This window comes from Xenopus laevis, chromosome 5L (assembly GCF_017654675.1).
Source record: "Xenopus laevis strain J_2021 chromosome 5L, Xenopus_laevis_v10.1, whole genome shotgun sequence".
Taxonomy (NCBI): Eukaryota; Metazoa; Chordata; class Amphibia; order Anura; family Pipidae; genus Xenopus; species Xenopus laevis.
In genome coordinates this window covers 15,340,114-15,363,493 of record NC_054379.1, presented here as the reverse complement: position 1 = coordinate 15,363,493, position 23,380 = coordinate 15,340,114, and the positions used below count along the sequence as shown (strand labels likewise).

General features: G+C 39.1%; 1 protein-coding gene across 5 annotated transcripts in view; it reads left to right on the top strand.

Moving 5' to 3' along the window:
- The window catches only part of eprs1.L (glutamyl-prolyl-tRNA synthetase 1 L homeolog), a 52,631-nt gene that overhangs the window by 2,177 nt on the left and 27,074 nt on the right, over positions 1 to 23,380 (top strand). For all 5 annotated transcript variants that reach the window (XM_018261575.1, XM_018261573.1, XM_041562032.1 and 2 more), the window contains exons 2-8: positions 9,727 to 9,811; positions 11,537 to 11,636; positions 15,561 to 15,717; positions 17,427 to 17,542; positions 18,252 to 18,346; positions 18,463 to 18,589; positions 21,286 to 21,478. In XM_018261575.1, coding sequence (XP_018117064.1) covers positions 9,727 to 9,811; positions 11,537 to 11,636; positions 15,561 to 15,717; positions 17,427 to 17,542; positions 18,252 to 18,346; positions 18,463 to 18,589; positions 21,286 to 21,478 — 873 coding nt within the window. The remainder of the gene's footprint in view (positions 1 to 9,726; positions 9,812 to 11,536; positions 11,637 to 15,560; positions 15,718 to 17,426; positions 17,543 to 18,251; positions 18,347 to 18,462; positions 18,590 to 21,285; positions 21,479 to 23,380) is intronic.

Below are 23,380 nucleotides of genomic sequence, written 5' to 3'. Positions count from 1 at the left end.
CCGGCGAAATGCTCCTACTGCGCATGCGCCAAAACGCCGTTCAAAGCAGGAAGAAGATCGCATGGAAGAAGATGTCGTCTGTGAACTCCCTGGACTGGACCTGCGCAGAAGGGTAAGTAACAAGTTAGGGGCATTTGCCCAGCGGGACGGGTAGGCCAGGGGGGAGGAGGGAGGGTGGGCAACACACGGGAGGGGGGTGGGTTTTTGCGCCAACTAGGTTTCCTTCCCCTTTAAGGCTTTCTTTGGGGGGTGCTATTGAGAGGGGGGCAGATACATTTTAGGAGAGGAATCCCCCGCCCATGCAATATTAGCTACCTTTCCTTGGGACACTCAATATGAGGGCTTTAATACATTGGTGTAACATGTGTAATTGATGCTGAACCTACATAAAGAGTTTTCCAAAGAGATTAAATACAACCTGGGGCTTCCATAGTGCCTGGGACTCACTGCAGCCAAGAGTATTTCACTGCTGATTTGGGGCAGATGGGGCCAAGGGATTTATCGCCTGTCACCTGCAAACAATTCTGGGATCTGCTGCTGCTACTTTTTAAGTTGAGTAAACGCAGTGGCTTCTTATTCTTGGGGGAAGTGTTGGGAAAAGAAACTTGCATGGAAATGTTTGTTTAACGTGCTGCTATTAAAAGATAAATGATTGGCTGTATCCGACAACGGTGTCATTTTATATGTTTTTTTGGTGACTTGTTATGCTGGCGCAAGGGGAATGTATTTCTTCTATGTCACTAATCAGCATGCTTTTGGTATTTAGATACAGTATCAAACACCACCGCAGTCTCATAATACTTGTGTTAAGGTCAGACTTTCTGTGGGTTCATTTAAAAAATGTGCAAGTACAGGTATGGGACCCGTAATCCAGAATGCTCGGAACCTGCGGTTTTCCTGATCTTTCTGTAATATGGAGCTTCATACCTTAAGGGTAGGACTACACGGGCATGTTCTGTGCGATCTGATGCGCTGTGCAAAAACGCAGGCGTCAAATCGCATGCAACCGAAATAATGTAAGTGAATGCATTGTCGGATGGTGTTGCAGCGTTGATCCAACGTACGCATCCAACAGTCGTGTCACTTCGGATCAAAGCTGCGACACCATCCTTCAATGCATACACTTAACCTTATTTACGTTGCATGTGATTTGACGCTTGCGTTTTTGCACAGCACGTCAGATCGCACAGAAAACGCCCATGCAGTGCTACCCTAAGTCTGCTAGAAGATTGTGTAAATATTAAATAAACCCAATAGGCTGGTTTTGCTTCCAATATCCAATAAGAATTAATTATATCTTAGTTGGGATCAAGTACAAGTGACTGTTTTATTATTACAGAGAAAGGGCAAATCATTTTTAAACATGTGAATAAAATGGAGTCAATGGGAGGCAGCCTTTCCGTAATTCAGAGCTTTCTGGGTATACGGACAGCGGATCCCATACCTGTACTTTATATTGCATATGTTTCATCCATTGCAATCGCTTATGGGTACATTTTTAAATGACTCCTTGTGTCTGCGGTTCCTCTTGTTTACATTTATGGCACTGTGCCCTGGTTAAATTTGAAGACCAGAGGTAGATATACCCGGGGCTTGTGATGAAAGTACAGGTATGGCACCTGTTATCCAGAATGTCTGGGACCTGGAGTTTCCTATATTAGGGGTCTTTCTGTAATTTGAATAGGGGGTTGTTCACCTTTGAGTTAAATTTTGTATGATGTAGAGAGTGATATTCTGAGACAATTTGCAATTGGTTTTCATTTTAGCTTTTTATTCAGCAGCTCTGCAGTTTCGGCAATCTGGTTGCTAGGGTTTAAATACCATCGCAACCATGCGTTGATTTGAATAAGAGACTGGAATATGAATAGGAGAGCACCAAATAGAAAGAGTGAGTTATAAAAAGTAACAAAACAATACATTTGTAGCCTTACAGAGCTTTTGTTTTAAGATGGGGTCAGTGATCCCCAGGCCCGGACTGGCAATCTGTGGGTTCTGGCAAATGGCAGTGGGGCTGCTATAAGGTGCCATAGTCAGTATTTAGTGAGCTGGTGGGGGGCTGTTTGGGCCTCTGTGTACCTGAAATGCCAGGGCCTATTTTAATTCGCAGTCCAGACCTGGTGATCCCCATTTGAAAGCTGGAAAGAGTCAGAAGACAAATAATGCAAAAACAATAAAAAAGAAAAAATGAAGGCCAACTGAAAAGTTGCTTAGTTATCCATTCTATAAAATACTAAAAGTTAACCTAAAGATGAACCACCCATTAAGTCTGCTAAAATTACTTAAACCCAATAGGCTGGTTTTGCTTCTAATAATGATTAAATATATCTTAAGGTGGCCATACACGGGCAGATAATCAGTAGTTTAGACCAATTTGACAGCTTATCTTACCATGTATGGAGGCTTCCGACGAGTCTTTCTGATCGATATCTGGACACAATATCGATCGGGAAGGTTTGATTTTCTCCCGACTAACCCGTCAGAGCCCATTGCACTCGTCGTAATCTGATTGTTCGGCCATAGGGCTGAATGTTCAGATTGCCCCCCGATATAGCCCCACCATAAGTGGCATATCGGGGAAAAGATCCGCTCGTTTGGCGATTATCTGGGACATATATAGTGTATGGCCATCTTTAGTTTGGATCATGTACAGCTACTGTTTTATTATTACAGAGAAAAAGAAAATCATTTAAATGGAGTCTATGGGAGAGGGCTTTTCTTTAATTTGGAGCTTTCTGGATAATGGTTTTTCAGATAACAGATATTATACTTGGTTTATATGGTTGTACAAGAAGTTATGTCCCTAAAAATGGCTTCTGCCAGCATGTTGTCATGTCGGCTACCACTAGAGCTCTTACTGTAGAAATACTATAAATTTGTATGTATGTGTGTGTGTGTATATATATATATATATATATATATATATATATTGGCACAACACGTCAAACGGTCGTAGTTGCCTGGGTGCAAAAGGCCCAAAAATTAAGTTGAAGAATGAAGAAGCTCACACTCTCAGGGCTTATCACATCGAAAAAAAAAGGTGTTTATTCAGATAACAAAACAACTAACGTTTCGGCTTGCACTCAAGTCTTTCTCACTTTGAGAAAGGCTTGTGCGAGCCAAAACGTTAGTTTGAGAAAGGCTTGAGTGCGAGCCAAAACGTTAGTTGTTTTGTTATCTGAATAAACACCTTTTTTTCGATGTGATAAGCCCTGAGAGTGTGAGCTTCTTCATTCATATAGATATAGATACAAGGTACTATTTTATTATTGCAGAGAAAAAGGAAATGATTTTTAAAAACTTGGATTATTTGTATAAAATGGAGTCAATGGAAGATGGCCTTTCTATAATTTGGAGCATTGTGGATAACGGATCCCATACCTATGTGTGTAAAGTGAATAAGTTACAGTGAGCTAACTAGTTGATGAACAAGGTTTCTATTACATGCACTGTGAGCTGTGACTCAAGCAATTGCCTATTCATATTCACTGTATATGTGCTGAACTCTATAATGCCCAGAAGCCCTGCTATGAAATATCTTGGCTACATCTATTTCTTTCTCTAGCCATACCTGTAAGGAGAGAGATTTCCTATACACTCCCATGACATTGCTGTGGCAGCGTTTCCGGTGAATGATAGGCTTACTCACTTCACTGATGGGATAAAAGGCTTGAAAGCTTCTCTAGAATTAGCACCGGAGATGTATTTGTGCTTTAATCATTGATTAAAGTGGAATTGTGCTGGAATGAGATTAAAGGAAGAGTTCAGTATAAAAATAAAAACTGGGTAAATAGGCTGTGCAAAATAAAAAATGTTTCCAACATAGTTAGCCAAAAATGTAATGTATAAAGGCTGGAGTGACTGGATGTCTAACATAATAGCCAGAACACTACTTCCTGCTTTTGAGCTCTCTTGCTTTCCACTGATTGGTTACCAGGCAGTAACCAAACAGTGACTTGAGGGGGGGGGGCACATTTGCCATAACTGTTGCTTTTGAATCTGAGCTGAATGCTGAGGATCAATTGCAAACTCACTGAACAGTTATGTCCCATGTGGCCCCCCTTAAAGTCACTGACTAACTCAGAGTTAGAGAGCTGAAAAGCAGGAAGTATTGTTCTGGCTATTGTTACACATCCAGTCACTTCATCTTTTTACCACATTTTTATTTTCACACTGAACAATCACTTTAATAGGAGGAGAGCAGAGGATACAGGGAGGTATTGAGTGGGAAAGAAGAAACAGAATCTTTAGAAGCTATAAAACCCCTCCAATCATACACACCTTAATATTTCTATGGTTTGACAGTTGCAGCAATGAACAGCAGTCTTTGAGTCTCTCCTTTCCCCCGTGTCATTACTACTAATGTTCTATAATGTCAAGCTCCTGATGGAGTCACACAGGTCGATGACGGGTAGATCTTCTCACTCAAGTAAGTTTTTTTGTTTCCATGTCCTGTGTGTGCATCAGTCAGGGAGCCTGTCCCTATATATCACATTAGGATTGGTGACCACTGGCATTTTGTTTGCCTCAGATTTCTGTCGGATGACAGTGGTGAATAAAAAAACCCCCAAAGGTCAGATTGAAGCTTCCCATTCTGGCCCTTTAGATTCAGCGTCTTATCTGCCAGCGTATGGCCCTCCTCAAACGGACCTCCCAGACCAATATCTGACCAAAAATCAGCCAGACCTTGATCAGGCAGGTTTGATTTTCCCTGGCCGATTGAGGACCTGGGTCCTCGTCCCATTGGCTGGTATGTAATCTGATTGTTTGGCCCAATATTGAGTAACCTTTTGGTGGCCATATTGGGAGAAGATCCACTCATTTTGAGACCTTGCCAAACAAATGGATCTTATAGTGAATGACCAGCTTTAGGGCAGAGATTAGTCGCCGATCGACAAATCTCCTCTTTTCGGGGCGACTAATCTCCCCAAACTGCCTCCCGCCTGCTACAATGTAAATCGCCGGCAGGATGGCAATCGGTGCACTTAATTTTTCGAAGTCGCCCAAAGTTTCCTCGTAACGAACTGCCTCCTGCTGGCTAGAATGTAAATCACTTAGTTTTCCGAAGTCACCCAAAATTGCCTCATGTCGAAACTTCGGGCCACTTGAGGCAAGTGCCATCCCGTCGGCGATTTTATATTCTAGCCGACGTGAGGCAGTTCGGGGAGATTAGTGGCCCCAGAAGAAGAGGCCGGATGACTAAATCTCCCTGAATCTGAGCGTGTGTCTCTGCCCTTAGCAACCAATGTGTAAAAGAAACGGATCCGCACACACACCGATTAGTGCAGTTGGGGATTATCATCCGATGATGAAGGGTGGGTGTTCCCCCCCGAAACGTTGTGTGTGCGGATCAGTTTCTTTTACACATTGGTTGCTAAGGGACCCGGCCGGGTCAACGGAAGGAACGCACCACCAGCTTGCAGGATTGGTGAACTACAGGTGTGCGGTAGGATAATTACATTGTAATCTCTGCCCTTAGGTTCCGTTTGGGTGAGCAGACACTGTGCATCCAAACCCACAGGTGAACATGATACTTTGGAGGCTGTTTGTGTTCTATTCCAGAGAGGAATTTAATTTTCATAACAAAGCCAAACTGCCATTTATTAGTTTTATTCTCGATGATCTTATACGTCCTCATAGGCCTCATAGCCTATTACAATATGACAATGAGGGACCCTCAGGATTCCCGAAGTGTAACCTCATATCATTTCCAAAACTCCTAAACCTGGATCACTGTGCCAGTGCAAAGGATTCCTCTAGAACCTTGTGGATATTCAAGTTACTTACTGTGCCAGGGAATGAGGAAATCCAGATATGGGACCTATTATCCTGAATGTACTGGACCTGGGCTTGTTTCTGGATAATGGGTAATTTGGATCTCCATACCTTGATTCTACTAAAAATTTAACCCAATAGGATTAATTGTATCTTATTTAGAATCTTATTTAGAATCAAGTACAAGGTACAGGTATGGGACCTGTTATCCAGAATGTTCGGGACCTGGGGTTTTCCCGATAATGGATTTTTTCGTAATTTGGATCTTCATACCTTAAGTCTACTAGAAAATCATGTAAACATTAAATAACCCCAATAGGCTGGTTTTGCTTCCAATAAGGATTAATTATATCTTAGTTGGGATCAAGTACAAGCTACTGTTTTATTATTACTGAGAAAAAGGAAATCATTTTTAAACATTTGGATTGTTTGAATAAAATGGAGTCTATGGGAGACGGCCTTTCTGTAATTATGAACTTTCTGGATTATGGGCTTTCGGATAACAGGTCCCCCCCACCTGTACTGTGTGTTTTGTGAACAAATGTGATGGGACTTAGATTCTGCATTGGGTTTGTTTTTGGCTTGCTGCTAAATAATGTATTGGTAGTTACAGACAATGGATTGAGCCGCCCCATTAATGGAGGCAGCTATGAATTATGTATTTCCGCTCCAGTCCCAAAAGGAGATCTATTCTGATGCTAATGGACTCATTCCTGTCTGGGAGTGGTACGACCGGGCCTGTTCTACTGATGGGATGAAGCATAATTCTGTGGCCGAGGAAAATATGTATTGTAGTGCTGACGGGTTGTGTACCTGAGTGGTTCCGATAGATCACAATAAAAATAAGAAAATAAAAATACAGTAGAACCCCCATTTTACGTTTTTCAAGGGACCAGGAAAAAATGATATAAAATCCGGGAAAATGTAAAATCAGGGAAATGTGTTAAAGTAACTTTTTCTTAAAGTACGGAAAGGATATAAGCACAGGAATCTGTTTTACTCTGAGATACAATATTTAGGGCCAGATTTATCAAGGGTCGAATTTCGAAGTTAAAAATACTTCAAAATTCGACCATCGAATTGAAATACGAAATGAAGTTTTTTTCATAGAATTTGGCCTTTTTGCGGTCGAAGTAAAATTGTTCGAATCGAAGGATTTCAGCAATCGATCGACGATTTTACTTCTACTTCCAAAAACTTAGAAAAATGCTCTAGTAGGTCGCCATAGGCTAACATAGCACTTCGGCAGGTTTAATTTGGCGAAGTATTGAAGTCAAAGTTTTTTTAAAGAGACAGTACTTCGATTATCGAATGGTCGAATATTCAAACTATTTTACTTTGAATCGAAGTCGTAGTATCCTATTCGATGGTCGAAGTATCCAAAAAATTACTTTGAATTTTTTTACTTCGAAAACTCTCTCGAATTCACTTCGACCCTTGATAAATCTGCCCCTTAGTGTGCTAATAACAAGGGTTAAGCATTGCAGTGTTAATGTTACACTATGGGGGGCATATGCAAGACTCTCTGTCAGTCACATACACAACCTAAAGCAATAAGTGATTGTCGCAGGACTGTATAAGAGGCAGACTAATTGCAATTGACCATTTACAGGCAGAACCATGGCAAAATATACATCTGATTAGTATTTTACACCTCTTTATTTCACAAATAATAACCAGGGACGGGCGAATTTGACCCATTTTGTTTTGCCAAAAATTCTCCGCCGGCGAAATGTCTCCGACGCCCATTAAAGTCTATAGGTGTCATTTCCATGTCGAAACAAGGCGAAAAAATTTGCCCATCCCTAATAATAACATTCATAGAGGATAAAAAGTAGTTTTTGGGAACGTCAGGACAAAATTTATATGTAAAATCAGGGAAAACATAATTAAGATCAGGGAAATGCACCCATTGAAATGCATTATAAACTGGTGGGACCACAAATAAATATAAAATGCAGGAAAACTTAAAATCAGGGGACTTAAAAATTGAGGTTTCATTGTAGTCCGATTTCGTTTCTTGGCAGCACCCGGGCGAAATTAAAATTACCCTGTTCTTCTGTAAAGGGGATTGTTCACCTTTATATTAACTTTTAGTATGATGCAGAAAGTGATATTCTGAGACAATTTGTAATTGGTTTTAATTTTTTATTATTTGTGTTTTTTGAGGTATTTAGCTTTTTATTCAGCAGCTCTCCAGTTTGCAATTTCAGTAATGTGGTTGCTATGGTCCAAATTACCATAGCAACCATGCACTGATTTGATTAAGAGTGTAATATGAATAGGAGAGGCTTGAATAGAAATAGGATATATAGGGTGGCTAATTCTAAGCAGCTTTTCATTTGGTCTTTATTTTTTTTTTGAATTTTTGAATTATTTGCCTTTTTTCTTCTGACTTTCTTCCAACTGTCAGAAGTCGCTGACCCCGTTTTAAAAACAAATGCTCTATAAGGCTATAAATCTATTCTTATTGTTACTTTTTAAAATTAGTATTCAGGCCTCTCCTATTCTCTTATTCAAATCAATGCATGGTTGTTAGGGGAGTTTGGACCCTAGCAACCAGATTGCTGGAAAAAATGCAAAACCCACAAATAATAAAAAAACGAATACAGATTTTCTCAGAATATCACTCTCTACATCGTACCAAAAGTTCGTTTAAAGGTGAACAAGCCCTTTAAAGGAATTGAGCTCTTCAGCATGAGAGGGGAGCAGGTCTGATTCACTAAACCTGTTTTCTACCCAAACTTGACTTGCCCTTGTGTAAATGAACCTACTCATTAGCTGTCTTAAAGGCATCTCCATCCAGAGACTGTTCTCGCATAGTAACAGAGCAACTGCCCAATATCCATTTGTTACACGTTTTCACTCGTCATAAAGTTTCAAGAAAACTCTTAAGAGGGTTATTTACTAAAATCCGAATTTCTCATTTTATAAAAAAAAAACACAACTAACCTGTAATACCCGATTTTTACCTTATTTATTATTAAAAAAAAAGCTCTATTTAATAGGTTAGATTAAAAACTCGATAAAATCGTCTGAAAACCCGATTTTTTGCCCGAAAAGTCAGAATTTTTTCCTGAAAAGTCAGAAATGGTCAGATTTTCAGGTTTATTCCAGCGCAGACCACAGAATCTGCAAAATTGCATAGGGACCTCTCCCATTGACTTATACACAACCACGGCAGGTCTGAGATGGCATATTTTCGAATTCTGGCTTTTTGCTGCATCGGCTTTAATAAATCTTGAAACATTTGAGATTTGCCCCAAAAAGCTTGACCCGAGTTTAGTAAATAACCCCCAAAATTCCAGTTGACTTTTAAAGGGTGGTTCACCTTCAAGTTAACTTTTTGTATGTTCTGGAATGGCCAATTGTCGCTTGTCAAAATAATTTTGACATCCATTGACTTCAATGCGTTTCGCAAATTTTTCGGCGAAGTGAAACGGGGCAGATACGCCCATCACTAGTTATGTACAAATGCCAGTATGTGTTTAGGTTTAAAGCAGGAGTCCCCAATCTTTTTTTTACCCCTGATCCACATTCAAATATTAATTAAAAGAGTTGGGGAGCAACACAAACAAGAAAAAAAAATCCTTTGGGGTGCCAAATAAGGGCTGTGATTGGCTATTTGGTAGCCCATATATAGACTGGCAGCCTACAGGAGACTGTTTGGCAGTACATCTGGTTTTTATACAACTAAAACTTGCTTTAAAGCCTGGAATTCAAAAATTAGCACCTGCTTTGAGGCCACTGGGAGCAACATCCAAGCATTTATGGAGCAACATATTCCTTACGAGGAACTGGATGGGGATCACTGGGTTTAAAGATATATTAATAATTCTGCTTGATCAGCCCTCCTATACTTACCCTACATGCGCCGGTGTATACACTCATGGGTTCTGCATACAGAATAAGATGCTGGTTATTTTGCTAACTCTTCCCTTGTTTTCCTTGCAGCTGTTTTGTGGACCGTGGAACATCTGAAGGGCCAAATACAGATCAATGTGCAGGAAGGGAAGGACACCCACCTACGGGTAACAGAGTAAGTGTTCTGCCTTTTCTCTGCAATATCACATTTACATCAGTTGAAAGGTATGAGAGGGTAGAAGCAAACACACTGCCATAAAAAGACTGATAATAATATTACAAATACAACCGTGGAATGAGTATTTTGTATTTTCTTATTACCAAGCATATTTAAAGCGCCTACATATTCTATGGTGCTGTACAGTAGAAGAGTGTGTGTGTATACATGAAAGGGCAGATCTATCAAGGGTCGAATTGAAATTTCGAATTGTAATTTTTTTTATGGTCAAAAAAATGCAATTTTTGAGATTAATCATACTCTGGCCCTTTAAGAAATCGAATTCGACTAGTCGCCAGCTAAAACCTGACTAATTGCTGTTAAGTCAATGGGAGAGGTCCAGGGATCAATTTGGAGTTGTCTGCGGCCTCCCTGACATTTGAGTTTTTTTCGAAGGAAAAAGTTGAATCAAGTTTTTTAAATTCAAATTTGATTCGAGTTTTCGGGTCGTTCTTATTCATCCGAGTTGTCATAGTTAAATATTTTTTTTTAATACATTTCGATTGGTCGAATTTGGAATTTATGGCAGTTTTTAAAAACTTGCATGAATTCGAAATTCGACCTTTGATAAATGTACCTCCCCATGTACAGATTACATACAGATACTGACTGATGCCAAGAGGGCCCTGCTCCTTAGGGAATACAATTGGGGAAGAAGATATGACATACACCGTGTGGGGTTGGGCATAATCAGGGGTCAGAGACTAAAGTTGGGAATCCACATGAAGGATTGCTTGTTTGGCAATGTTACCCCTGGGCTAAAGATCAGATACTAGTTCTGTGCAGAATGGTTGGTTGGAAGTGGGTAGAGTCCTGCCTGGAACCAATTTGTTAAAACCCGGACCCGCAACCCGCATACTTACCTGCTTGGACCTGCTACCTGACCCGCAAGTACCTTATCCGCATCCTGATCGGCAACCCGCTGACCATCAAGAAACAGGAAGTGCTGTCATTGTAAACCGGAAGTGACATCATTGGAAGTAGGCGTGATCGGAAAAGAGTAAAACTCGCTATTTAGAAGACCCGCGACCCGAACTGCAATCCCCAAACCCAGAGAACCGCGTCCATACCCGCTCCCGAAACTTCTACCTGCAACCCGCAGGGTACCGCAGGTTTTTGCGGCTAACCCGCGGGTACCCGACCCGCTGCAAGACTCTAGAAGGGGATTGTTGTTGGGCAGGCCCCAGCTTTTATTGGCTGTGTATGGATATCTTTATACTTAGCGTTTTGTGTAACTTTAGAGGCACATTTATCAAAGGTCGAATTTTGAATTCATGTACGTTTTGAAAAACTCCACTAAACTCCCATAAATTCGAAATTTGACCAATCGAAATTTATTATAAAAATAGAATTTTTTTAAAATTTGGATGAATTATATCAACCTGAAAACTCAAATTCAAAAAGAATTCGATTTGAATTTAAAAAACTCGATTCAAGGTTTTTCTCTGAAAAAAAAAAAAAAACTTGAATGTCAGGAAGGCTGCAAACAATTTGAATAACTTCCTAGTCGAATTTGGAAGTTTTGACCATAAAAAAATTTGAATTGCAATTTCGAATTTTCAATTCGACTCTTGATAAATCTGCCCCTTAGTGTAGGTGCATATTTGGCTAAAAACTGTTTCAGCTGGTGAGCATTCTGACTAAACACAGTGACCACTGATCGTGACTTCTATTCTATTCCAGTACTATCTCCTTCACTGATGTGCACTCCATCGTACGCTACCTGGCCAGACTTGCTCCACATAAAGGACTGAGTGGGGCACATCTGATGGAACAGACAGAGGTGAGGATGCCTGGGTACCAATAATAACACTGCATAATAATAATAATAATAAACTCCCTAATCTCCCATCCTCACACACACATGAGGCTCTGTTACCATATACTTGTTTCACTCCATTCGTTAGATGGTAAGCTCTGTGGGACAGTGAATTTTTTTGTTTGTACTTAAAGAGGTTGTTCACCTCTCAACACTTTTTTTCAGTTCAGTTGGTTTCAGATAGTTCACCAGAAATAGACTTTTTCCAATTACTTTCTATTTGTGACCATATTTCTAATATTGAAGGGTAAGACTATTTGTATAACTTTCTAAAGCTGCTCGGTAGTGATGTGCGGGTCTGCCTTTTCCAGACCCGCCCTCCCACCATTCACGCCCGCCAGGCTTCCTTTTATAGACCTGCGCCACCCGCCCATGACGTCACAAAAAGGGCAGGGCATCAGGCGCGCGTCTATAAAAGTTCAACCCATAAGCCGGCATTTGGAAGCTCTCTGAGCTTGGAGCTCAACCTGCACCCGCAGTCACCCAAAAACAGGGGGTGCGAGGTCGACCCGCTGCAAACCCGCTGGTCCCGCGGGTGTCAGGCCAGCCCGCACATCACTACTGCTTGAGGGAGGGGTCGCCAACTGTGAACTTTGAAATTGATACATTTCTTATGTTTGTCCCTGCTGAGCAGAATCTCTGAGTTTCATTACAGGCAGCTGTTAGACTTGATACAATAGTTGCTGATACTCCAGAGATGCTGCTGAGAAATGGATCAACTAAATGTTGCAAAATTGTAACAGTTCAGAATTTGCACCTGAATTACTGAGCTGTCAGACTCAAACACCAGAGACACCAACATTCAACTTTAGGGTCAGGGCACACACATGCAGATTCAGGGAGATAAGTTGCCCGGGGACAAATCTCTTCTTTGGGGTAACTAATCTTCCCGAACTGCCTCCCCGCCACTGGTGATTTACATTTTAGCCAGCAGGGGAGGCAGTTTGCGGAAATTAGTCGCCGAATCTGCCTGTGTGCCCTGACCCTTAAACTTAGATTTTGGAAAAATGGTAAAAAACTAAACTTGTTTATTTCTGAAGAACAATCTGAAAACATCTGAACTGAAAAAGTGTTTGGAAGGTGAACAAATCCTTTAATTTGTATGCCCTTGTTCATAAAACAATTTGGCCATCGGTTATGCACTGTCCTGCTGTTTAAAGCTCGTATTATAGTAATGCTATACAAATACTGTTTCCAATTTTCAGGAGCAATGATACTGCCCCAAAATGAACCCTGACCCCCTCCTCACCATTTGTACAGCCCCATGTGTTATGTGTCGGGATCTTTTTACGCTCTGTACAGCTGCTCCTGCCACTTCTCTGTTGGGAGACATTTCTGGCGGCCAGGGTTTGTGGAACCTGCCCTAGGCTTTAACCCTTGCATGCCTCTGTCAAGTTATTAACTCATGTCAACTACATTCCCACCCTGTATAATGACTTTTTTGTATTTTGATTTAAAATAAAACTATACCCCCGAACAATATAGGTCTTTCTAAGAATATAATGCATAAAACAGCTCATATGTAAAACCCTGCTTCATGTAAATAAACCATTTTCATAATAATATACTTTTTTAGTAGTATGTGCCATTGGGTAATCATAAATAGAAAACTGGCATTTTAAAAAATAAAGCCCATCCCCCTGGGATTGTACGGTGCACACAAACATACCAACATTAATTTGATATATATAACTGTTGCTTAAAGGAGAATTCAACCTGTGGGGGAAAAAACCTGTAAAAAAAAAATACCTCTCCCCCCCCAGCAGCCAAACAGAAGAACAATGGGAAGGTAACCAGATAGCAGCTCCCTAACACAAGATAACAACTGCCTGGTAGATCTAAGAACAGCACTCAATAGTAAAAACCCATATCTCACTGAGACGCATTTAAGCTCCCCATAGACGCAACGATTCTTCTTGCCGAACGACCGATTTTAGGGAAGTCCGACCAATCCTTCAAAATTTTCGTGCGGTTAGTGGGATTCGAACGATCGTACATCTTACGATTTTTCGGTCAAAAAATCTTTGTCGGTCCCAGTGCAATCTATCTGTTTGCAGGGACAAGCAGGCAGCTCCCCTTTGTTTTCCTGGCAAATTGGTCTTTTTAGTTGATGGTAAATTCGTACGATCGTTCCGAGAAGATCGTGGTATCATGATCAGGACCTGATCTTTTAAAAATCTCAACATCTATGGCCAGATTTAGTTACATTGAGAAGGAAAAACAGCAGCCTGCCAGAAAGCATTTCTCTCCTGAAGTGCAGGCACAAGTTATATGACATGGGGCAGCTGGGAAATTGACAAAATGTCAAGCCCCATGTCAGATTTCAAAATTGAATATAAATATAAAATCTGTTTGCTCTTTTGAGAAATGGATTTCAGTGAAAAAAACATGTTTTCCAATGACGGGATCCCTGTGTGCTGCCTCAGAGATCACCTGACCAGAAATACTGCAGCTCTAACTGTAACAGGAAGAAGTGTGGAAGTAAAAGACATAACTCTGTCTGTTAATTGGCTCATGTGACCTAAGAAGAATTGTTTGGTTGGTATGTTTGTGTGCACTGTGATTCTTACAATTCTTTTTTAAAATGGCAATTTTCTATTTATGATTTCCCAATGGCACATACTAATAGAAAAGTATATTATGAAAATGGTTTATTTACATGAAGCAGGGTTTACATATGAGCCGTTTTATGCAAAATCTTTTTATAGAGACCTACATTGTTTGAGGGGTATAGTTTTCCTTTAAGTATTCCTTTTGGGGGTATAGTTTTCCCTTAACCCTGCAATGTCAGTCTTGTAGCTTTCCAGCTGGAATGCGCTGCTAAATATCACAATTATTATTAAGGTCTTGGAATGGGACATTCAGCTCCCTAAAGTGTATTAAATGAACAATCCATTTCCATGTTTATTATATAGGTATTTTCCACATTACAGGGAACCTATTTCTTTTTTTCTTGTGCACAGTAAGTCTGTTTTTTTCCATTTATAGGGCCTCTATTTCTTTATTTCTAACTTTTGATCACAGGAACTGAGCCTTCTTTAGCCAATATAACATATCTAGCCTTTTCCATGTCCCTCAAATGTCTCATTCCAGAGCACAAGAGTCCTCTTTCCACAGTCTGCTGGAAAACAAGTGGAACTCTTACCAGTAACTTGGTCAATTCTTTAGTCAGTCACCCTCAGAAGACAATTCAGTTGCCCCTAACCCTCCCTAGGGTTAAAATGAAATTTCAAGATGAATGATAGAGAGCCTGAAAGAAAGGTATGCAATGAAACATGAGAATAAGTGGAGCCACACAATCAGTCATAGTGACCCTGACAACCAAACAGCTTGAATAGTTGAAGCATGAACAGAGGCAGAACAGAAAGGCTAATTAATCACAAAATGTACGGAATAAATAAAGATGACCAATTGAAATAGAATGAATCCCTCTATATCACACTACAAATTAAAATAAAGGTAAACCTTCTGATGGTAGCCTTAACGCTGTAGTTATTCTTAATTGATCAACATTCCGTGCATGTGTCTATTGCAGACAAAATGGATACCCCCTTCTGACGCTGAATTTAAAGGGCAGGTAACACAAAAAATTAGTAAGTAAAAAATCAATTCCTCTCCCCTCCATTAATACGGCTATCCTTGACAAAGTTAACTCTTTTTTTAAGTCGGCAAGCAACTTCTGGTTTTAAAAAGGAAGTCGGCTAGTAGGAGATTGCAATTTTTATGTATTAAATATTAAAAAGAGATAACTTTGTCAAGGATAGCCGTATTAATGGAGGGGAGAGGAATTGATTTTTTACTTGTAAATTTTTAGTGTAACTTGCCCTTTAATTCTGAAACCACTGCCTCATTCAAAGTGACAGCCATATTTTTCCTATTTTCTTGCAGGTGAGCCATTGGATGGAATTTAGTCAGACCAGACTGATGCAGAAGCCTGAGTTTTGTGCAGGCCTCCAGGAGCTCAACCACTGTCTGTCTCTGCGCACCTACTTGGTGGGAAACACCCTGACTCTAGCCGATATCTGCATCTTCTCTGCCTTGGAAGGTGATTACAGCCATAGCTATAGCCTCATACCTATCTATAGGTATGGGATCCATTATCTGGAAACCCATTATCCAGAAAGCTCCTCATTACGGAAAGTTCATCTCCCATAGACTCCATGATAGTCAAATAATCCAAATTTTTGAAAAATGATTTCCTTTTTCTCTGTAATAATAAAACAGTAGCTTGTACTTGATCCCAACTAAGATATAATTAATCCTTATTGGAAGAAAAACCAGCCTATTGGGTTTATTAAATGTTTACATGATTTTCTAGTAGACTTAAGGTATGAAGATCCAAACTACGGAAATATCCCTTATCCAGAAAACTCCAGGTCCCGAGTATTCTGGATAACAGGTCCTTTATCTGTATATATATTTTTGTGGCAGAAACTGATGATTGTCTGACAATCTCAGTAAAGTGCTGTGTGAATGTGTTGATATAGATATAGATAGATATAGATTAATATAGATATAGATAGATAGATATATATATATATATATATATATATATATATATATATATATATATATATATATATATATATATATATATATATATATATATATATATATATATATATATATATATATATATATGCAATGTGACAGCACTCCAAGGATTTACAGCACGGAACTTCAATCAGGCAAAAAAGGGTTTATTATATCCGACGTTTCAGTTCCAATGTGGAACTTTCAGCAAGGAAGGCTTCCCTGATGAAAGTTCCACATTGGAACTGAAACGTCGAATATAATAAACCCTTTTTTGCCTGATTGAAGTTCCGTGCTGTAAATCCTTGGAGTGCTGTCACATTGCATTTATATTTAATTTTCTTCGGATTAGTACCCAGGTTGTTACTCTGGCTAATGGTGTGCGCTCCTAAAGACTGTGTGTGTATGTGTGTGTATGTGTTTATATATAGATATATAGATAGATATATAGATATATAGATATATAGATAGATATAGTATATAGATATAGTATATAGATATATAGATAGATATAGTATATAGATATATAGATAGATATAGTATATAGATATATAGATAGATATAGTATATAGATATATAGATATAGTATATAGATATATAGATAGATATAGTACATAGATATATAGATAGATATAGTATATAGATATAGTATATAGATATATAGATATAGATATATAGATAGATAGATAGATAGATAGATAGATAGATATAGAGATAGATATAGTATATAGATAGATATAGATATATAGATAGATATAGATATATAGATAGATATAGATATATAGATAGATATAGTATATAGATAGATATAGTATATAGATAGATATAGTATATAGATATATAGATAGATATAGTATATAGATATATAGATATATAGATAGATATAGTATATAGATATATAGATATAGTATATAGATATATAGATATAGTATATAGATATATAGATATAGTATATAGATATATAGATGTATAGATAGATAGATATATAGATAGATATAGTATATAGATATATAGATAGATATAGTATATAGATAGATATAGTATATAGATAGATATAGTATATAGATAGATATAGTATATAGATATATAGATAGATATAGTATATAGATAGATATAGTTATATAGATAGATATAGTATATAGATATATAGATAGATATAGTATATAGATATATAGATATATAAAAATAATAGTTTTTATTTGTATTATATTTGTTTCCCAGCAAGCAGTGAATGGCAGACACTGGTGCAGAAGGGTCAGACCCCAGTAAATGTCAGTAGGTGGTACAGCTTTCTGGAACCCCAGCTTGGCTTTTGGAACAGAACCAACAACAAAGTGGTGAGTGAATGTTATTCTAGAGTTTAGTTCGGCAACTTCAGGCTTTACTGCTTTAAGCAAACCCTGAGCCCTAGAGTGCAAGGAACAAATCAGTGCATGGTTACTAGAGTATTTAGGACTAGGGATGCACCGAATCCACTATTTTGGATTCGGCCGAACCCCCAAATCCTTCACGAAAGATTCGGACGAACTGAATCAGAAACCTGATTTGCTAATGCAAATTAGGGGAAGGAAGGGGGAAACATTTTTTACTTCCTTGTTATATAACAAAAAGTAGCGCGATTTTCCTCCCTGTCCTTAATTTACATATGCAAATTAGGATTTCGGTTCGACCAGGAAGAAGGATTCAGCTGAATCCTGCTGAAAAAGACCGAATCCTGGATTTGGTGCATCCCTATTTAGGACCCTAGTAACCATACTGCTGAAATTGCAAACTGGAGCGTTGCTGAATACAGAGCTAAATAACTCAAAAAACACAAAAAAATAAAAAAATGAAAACCAATTGCAAATTATCTCTACATCATAGTAAAAGTGAATTTAAAGGTGAACAACTTCTTTAATGGGGGCCCTTCATTCATTATGAATGAAATGCATTTATAAAAACAGTTCAGGTGAACATATGCTGAGTTTTCAGGCATGTTATAAGAGTTATATGCCAAATGACCAGCCCAACAGCAAATGTATGGTGATTTCTTTCAATTTTCTGTAGCCCACTGAAAAAAAGCAAGATGTTGGAAAGTTTGTAGAGCTACCAGGTGCAGAGATGGGCAAGGTAGTGGTGAGATTCCCTCCGGAGGCCAGCGGGTAAGTAGAGTAAATATGACTTACAATATGATTTTGTGAGATTCCTGTGGACTGTGTTGGGCAGTGAAGCAATATCAGTGATGAGTGTAAAAGAAGAGTTTTTCTTTATTTCCTAGCTATTTGCACATTGGGCATGCCAAAGCCGCGCTCCTCAACCAGCACTACCAGGTCAACTTCAAAGGAAAACTTATCATGAGGTTTGATGACACAAACCCCGAAAAGGAGAAGGAAGACTTTGAGAAGGTAAATCTTTATTCTATCTATTTTACTATAAAATCTGAATTTTAATTGGAAAAAAACCCCAAGGAAGGAAAGGTCTGAATCTGAAAATCCGGCTTCTCAGACCTACCGTGGTTTTATGTCAGAGGGAGAGGTCCCTATCATATTTGGAAGTTTCTGTGCTCTCCTCTGGAATTGGCCTGAAAATCTGACTATTTTAGGCTTTTCGGGAAAAAACCTGAAAAAAATCGAGCAATTCTGGGAAAAAATTCCCCAAAAAAGTACGATTCAGATCTTCGCTCAATTTCTTCGTATTTGTCCCCGACCCGATTAAATCATGCTTTTTAAATAATAAAGTCCAATTGTGGATTATAGTTTGGTCAGACTTATTTTATTAAAATACTCAGAAAAATGTGGATTTTGATAAATATGCCCCTATGTGTTCATGTTAGGGGCTGGGCATAATGTAAAGGACAAAGGATGTGACTGGGGGATGGATATTTTAAAAAAGACAGCCAAATATGCCATTGGTAAGCAGGTGAAGATGGTGGTGCTGCGCTGTTAAGAGTTTACCCCAGGCCAGTGCATGTTTTGAAGGAACACTGTTCAGGAAACAAGGTCAGCAAAATAAATCATTTGGGGTTGGGCCAGACAAATATAGTATGCACCCCTCCTTGTTCTTTATTATGACCCTGGATGTTCTGCATTTGTAACAGTGTAGCAGGACTATCCATGCAGAAAGAGATAAATGCTGTTTTCAATTTATTTCTAAAAATGTATACTTTGGCCGGTACTGGTATGGGTTCCATTATCCGGAAACCTTTTCATGAGAAGGTAAGCAGGGACCTCGATTCTAGGATGGCAGTGGATGTGATTTACTTAGACTTTGCTAAAGCATTTGATACAGTGTCACAGAAGTTTACTGGTTAAATGAAGGAATGTTGGCCTGGAACATAGTATTTGTACCTGGATAGAGAACTGGCTAAAATATAGACTACAAAGAGTGGTGGTAAATGGAACATTTTCTAATTGGACCAGTGTTGTTAGTGGAGTACCGCAGGGCTCTGTACTAGGTCCCTTGCTTTTCAACTTGTTTATTAATGACCTGGAGGTGGGCATTGAAAGTACTGTTTCTATTTTTGCAGATGATACTAAATTGTGCAGAACTATAGGTTCCATGCAGGATGCTGCCACTTTGCACAGTGATTTGTCTAAGTTGGGAAACTGGGCAGCAAACTGGAAAATGAGGTTCAATGTTGATAAATGCAGGTTATGCACTTTAGCAAAATAATATAAATGCAAGTTATACACTAAATGGCAGTGTGTTGGGAGTTTCCTTAAATGAGAAGGATCTAGGGGTCTTTGTAGATAACAAGTTGTCTAATTCTGGGCAGTGTCATTCTGTGGCTACTAAAGCAAATAAAGTTCTGTCTTGTATAAAAAAGGGCATTAACTCAAGGGATGAAACATAATTATGTCTCTTTATAGGTCCCTGGTGAGACCTCATCTGGAGTATGCAGTGCAGTTTTGGACTCCAGACCTTAAAGTAGAAGGAAACCCCCTGGGCACAAAAATCCTTCCCCCTCCCTCCTCCCCCCGGCCTACCTGTCCCCCAGGACAAATGCCCCTTACTTGTTACTCACCCCTCTGCGCATGTCCCGTCCACGGAGTTCACAGGCGCCATCCTCTCCCGAGCGTTTTTTTTTGTTTTCCTTCTACTTTAAGAGGGATATAAATGAGCTGGAGAGAGTGCAGAGACTAAGTGCAACTAAACTGGTTAGAGGGAGGGAAGAGTTAAATTATGAGGGTAGACTGTCAAGGTTGGGGTTGTTTTCTCTGGAAAAAAGGCGCTTGCGAAGGGACATGATTACACTTTACAAGTACATTAGAGGACATTATAGACAAATGGCAGGGGACCTTTTTACCCATAAAGTGGATCACCGTACCAGAGGCCTCCCCTTTAGACTAGAAGAAAAGAACTTTCATTTGAAGCAACGTAGGGGGTTCTTCACAGTCAGGACAGTGAGGTTGTGGAATGCACTGCCGGGTGATGTTGTGATGCTGATTCAGTTAATGACTATAAGAGGGACTTGGATGATTTATTGGACAGACATAATATCAAAGGCTATTGTGATACTAAACTCTATAGTTAGTATAGGTATGGGTATATAGAATTTATGTGAAAGTAGGGAGAGGTGTGTGTATGGATGCTGGGTTTTCATTTGGAGGGGTTGAACTTGATGGACTTTTGTCTTTTTTTCAACCTGATTTAACTATGTAACCAGTTATCCAGAAAGTTCCGAATTACCGAACTCCATTATAATCAAATAATCCAAATTTTTAAAAATGATTTCCTTTTTCTCTGTAATAATAAAACAGTAGATTGTACTTGATCCCAACTAAGATATAATTAATCCATATTGGAAGCAAAATCAGCCTATTGGGTTTTATTAATGATTTTCTAGTAGACTTAAGGTATAAAGATAAAAATTACGGAAAGCACCAACATCCGGAAAGCCCCCGGTCCCAAGCATTCTGGATAATAGTTGTCATGTTTCCACTGGTGATGGAGAATGCCTTTGTCATAGACAAGCAATATGGGTGACATGGCTCTGTCAAGGGTTTCTTATAGTGTTCGTGAATGAGCCTGACTGTATATCTACTATCCTATAGAAGTTTGTGGGGTGAAATTAAATGTGGCTTCCCTCTGTTACCCACAGGTCATACTGGAAGATGTCTCCATGCTGCAGATCAAGCCGGATCAGTTTACGTACACCTCCGATCACTTTGACACCATCATGAAATATGCAGAGAAGCTGATCCAGGAAGGAAAGGCCTATGTGGATGACACCCCAGCAGAGCAGATGAAAGCAGAGCGAGAGCAGAGAACAGAGTCCAAGCACAGAAGTAACAGTAAGTGTGACGCACCGTAAAGGAACGGTAACGCTAACAATGTATAAGGGGAAAACCCACTCTACCCCACTCCAATAACACTTCTATCCTGGACAAAGTTAAAGAGGAAGTAGTTTAGTTAAGTCTAAAATAGAATAAGGCTAGAAATGCTGTATTTTGTATACTAAACATAAACATGAACTTACTGCACCACAAGCCTAATCAAACAAATGATTTATACTTTCAAAGTTGTCCAAAGGGGGACACCATCTTGTAACTTTGTTAAACATCTTTGCAAGACTAAGACTGTGCACATGCTCAGTGTGGTCTGGGCTGCTTAGGGATCATCATAAATTATCAAAACAGCACAAGTCAAATAATATCTGCCAGTTTGCATAGTTTTTGTATTGTTTAATAAAAACTTTCTCCAACTCTCCAGAACCAGTGGCTGCAGCAAAATAATCCTCCAAATAGAATCCCAGTTTTATCAGTTTAAATCTGGCTCTATGATCTTTGTCCCTGCAGCTGGAGTTGGAAACATTAAAGGGGATGTAAAGGCAAAAATAGAATCCAATACAAATCTCTAACAGTCGCCGACTGCTCTACAGGGAAACAAACAAAGCTGCTTGAGTTCTGCATGGCTGGGAAGTAAGGCAGGGCTCCCACTGCTGTTCATAAGTATGATTGTTTCCCTGCAGAGCAGTTAGGCACCGTCTGACAATTCCTATCCACAGCAGTAAATGAAGGGAGAATTTCACTGCATACAGTCAGGTTTCTTCTAAAAATGGTACACATTTTCTAATTAAAGTATATGGGAGATAGGTTTCTTTTTCATTAAAGAAAGTAAAAATGGGATCTCATTTTTTTGCCTTTACATGCCCTTTAACTATCTTTGATGTTTAATAAATAAATAAAGGGGGACACCATCTTGTAACTTTGTTAAACATCTTTGCAAGACTAAGACTGTGCACATGCTCAGTGTGGTCTGGGCTGCTTAGGGATCATCATAAATTATCAAAACAGCACAAGTCAAATAATATCTGCCAGTTTGCATAGTTTTTGTATTGTTTAATAAAAACTTTCTCCAACTCTCCAGAACCAGTGGCTGCAGCAAAATAATCCTCCAAATAGAATCCCAGTTTTATCAGTTTAAATCTGGCTCTATGATCTTTGTCCCTGCAGCTGGAGTTGGAAACATTAAAGGGGATGTAAAGGCAAAAATAGAATCCAATACAAATCTCTAACAGTCGCCGACTGCTCTACAGGGAAACAAACAAAGCTGCTTGAGTTCTGCATGGCTGGGAAGTAAGGCAGGGCTCCCACTGCTGTTCATAAGTATGATTGTTTCCCTGCAGAGCAGTTAGGCACCGTCTGACAATTCCTATCCACAGCAGTAAATGAAGGGAGAATTTCACTGCATACAGTCAGGTTTCTTCTAAAAATGGTACACATTTTCTAATTAAAGTATATGGGAGATAGGTTTCTTTTTCATTAAAGAAAGTAAAAATGGGATCTCATTTTTTTGCCTTTACATGCCCTTTAACTATCTTTGATGTTTAATAAATAAATAAATAAATAATGTGATAAAATCCCACTTCTGGTTGTGTATTGTGTTTTAGAAAAGGTGATGTGTCGACATTCACTTACGTGTGCGCCAAAATCCTGCTAGCCGACTTTTTTTTTTTTTTTTAAAAACCAGAAGTTAGTTGTATGGGCTTCACAGAGGCTTTGTCTGCATTGTTCTCCCCCCTTGTTTGCATTCCTGCATTCATGTTCAGGTCCAGAAGGTGTGCGGCTAGAATTATTTCCTAAGCAGCATTTATTTCTCTAAGGGCTGTCAGCAGTAAAGACAGCAGCCTGGTCAGCCATAAATCTTGCAAGCAAACTAAGTTAGTATCTGCTTCACTGCTTGCAGCTCTTATC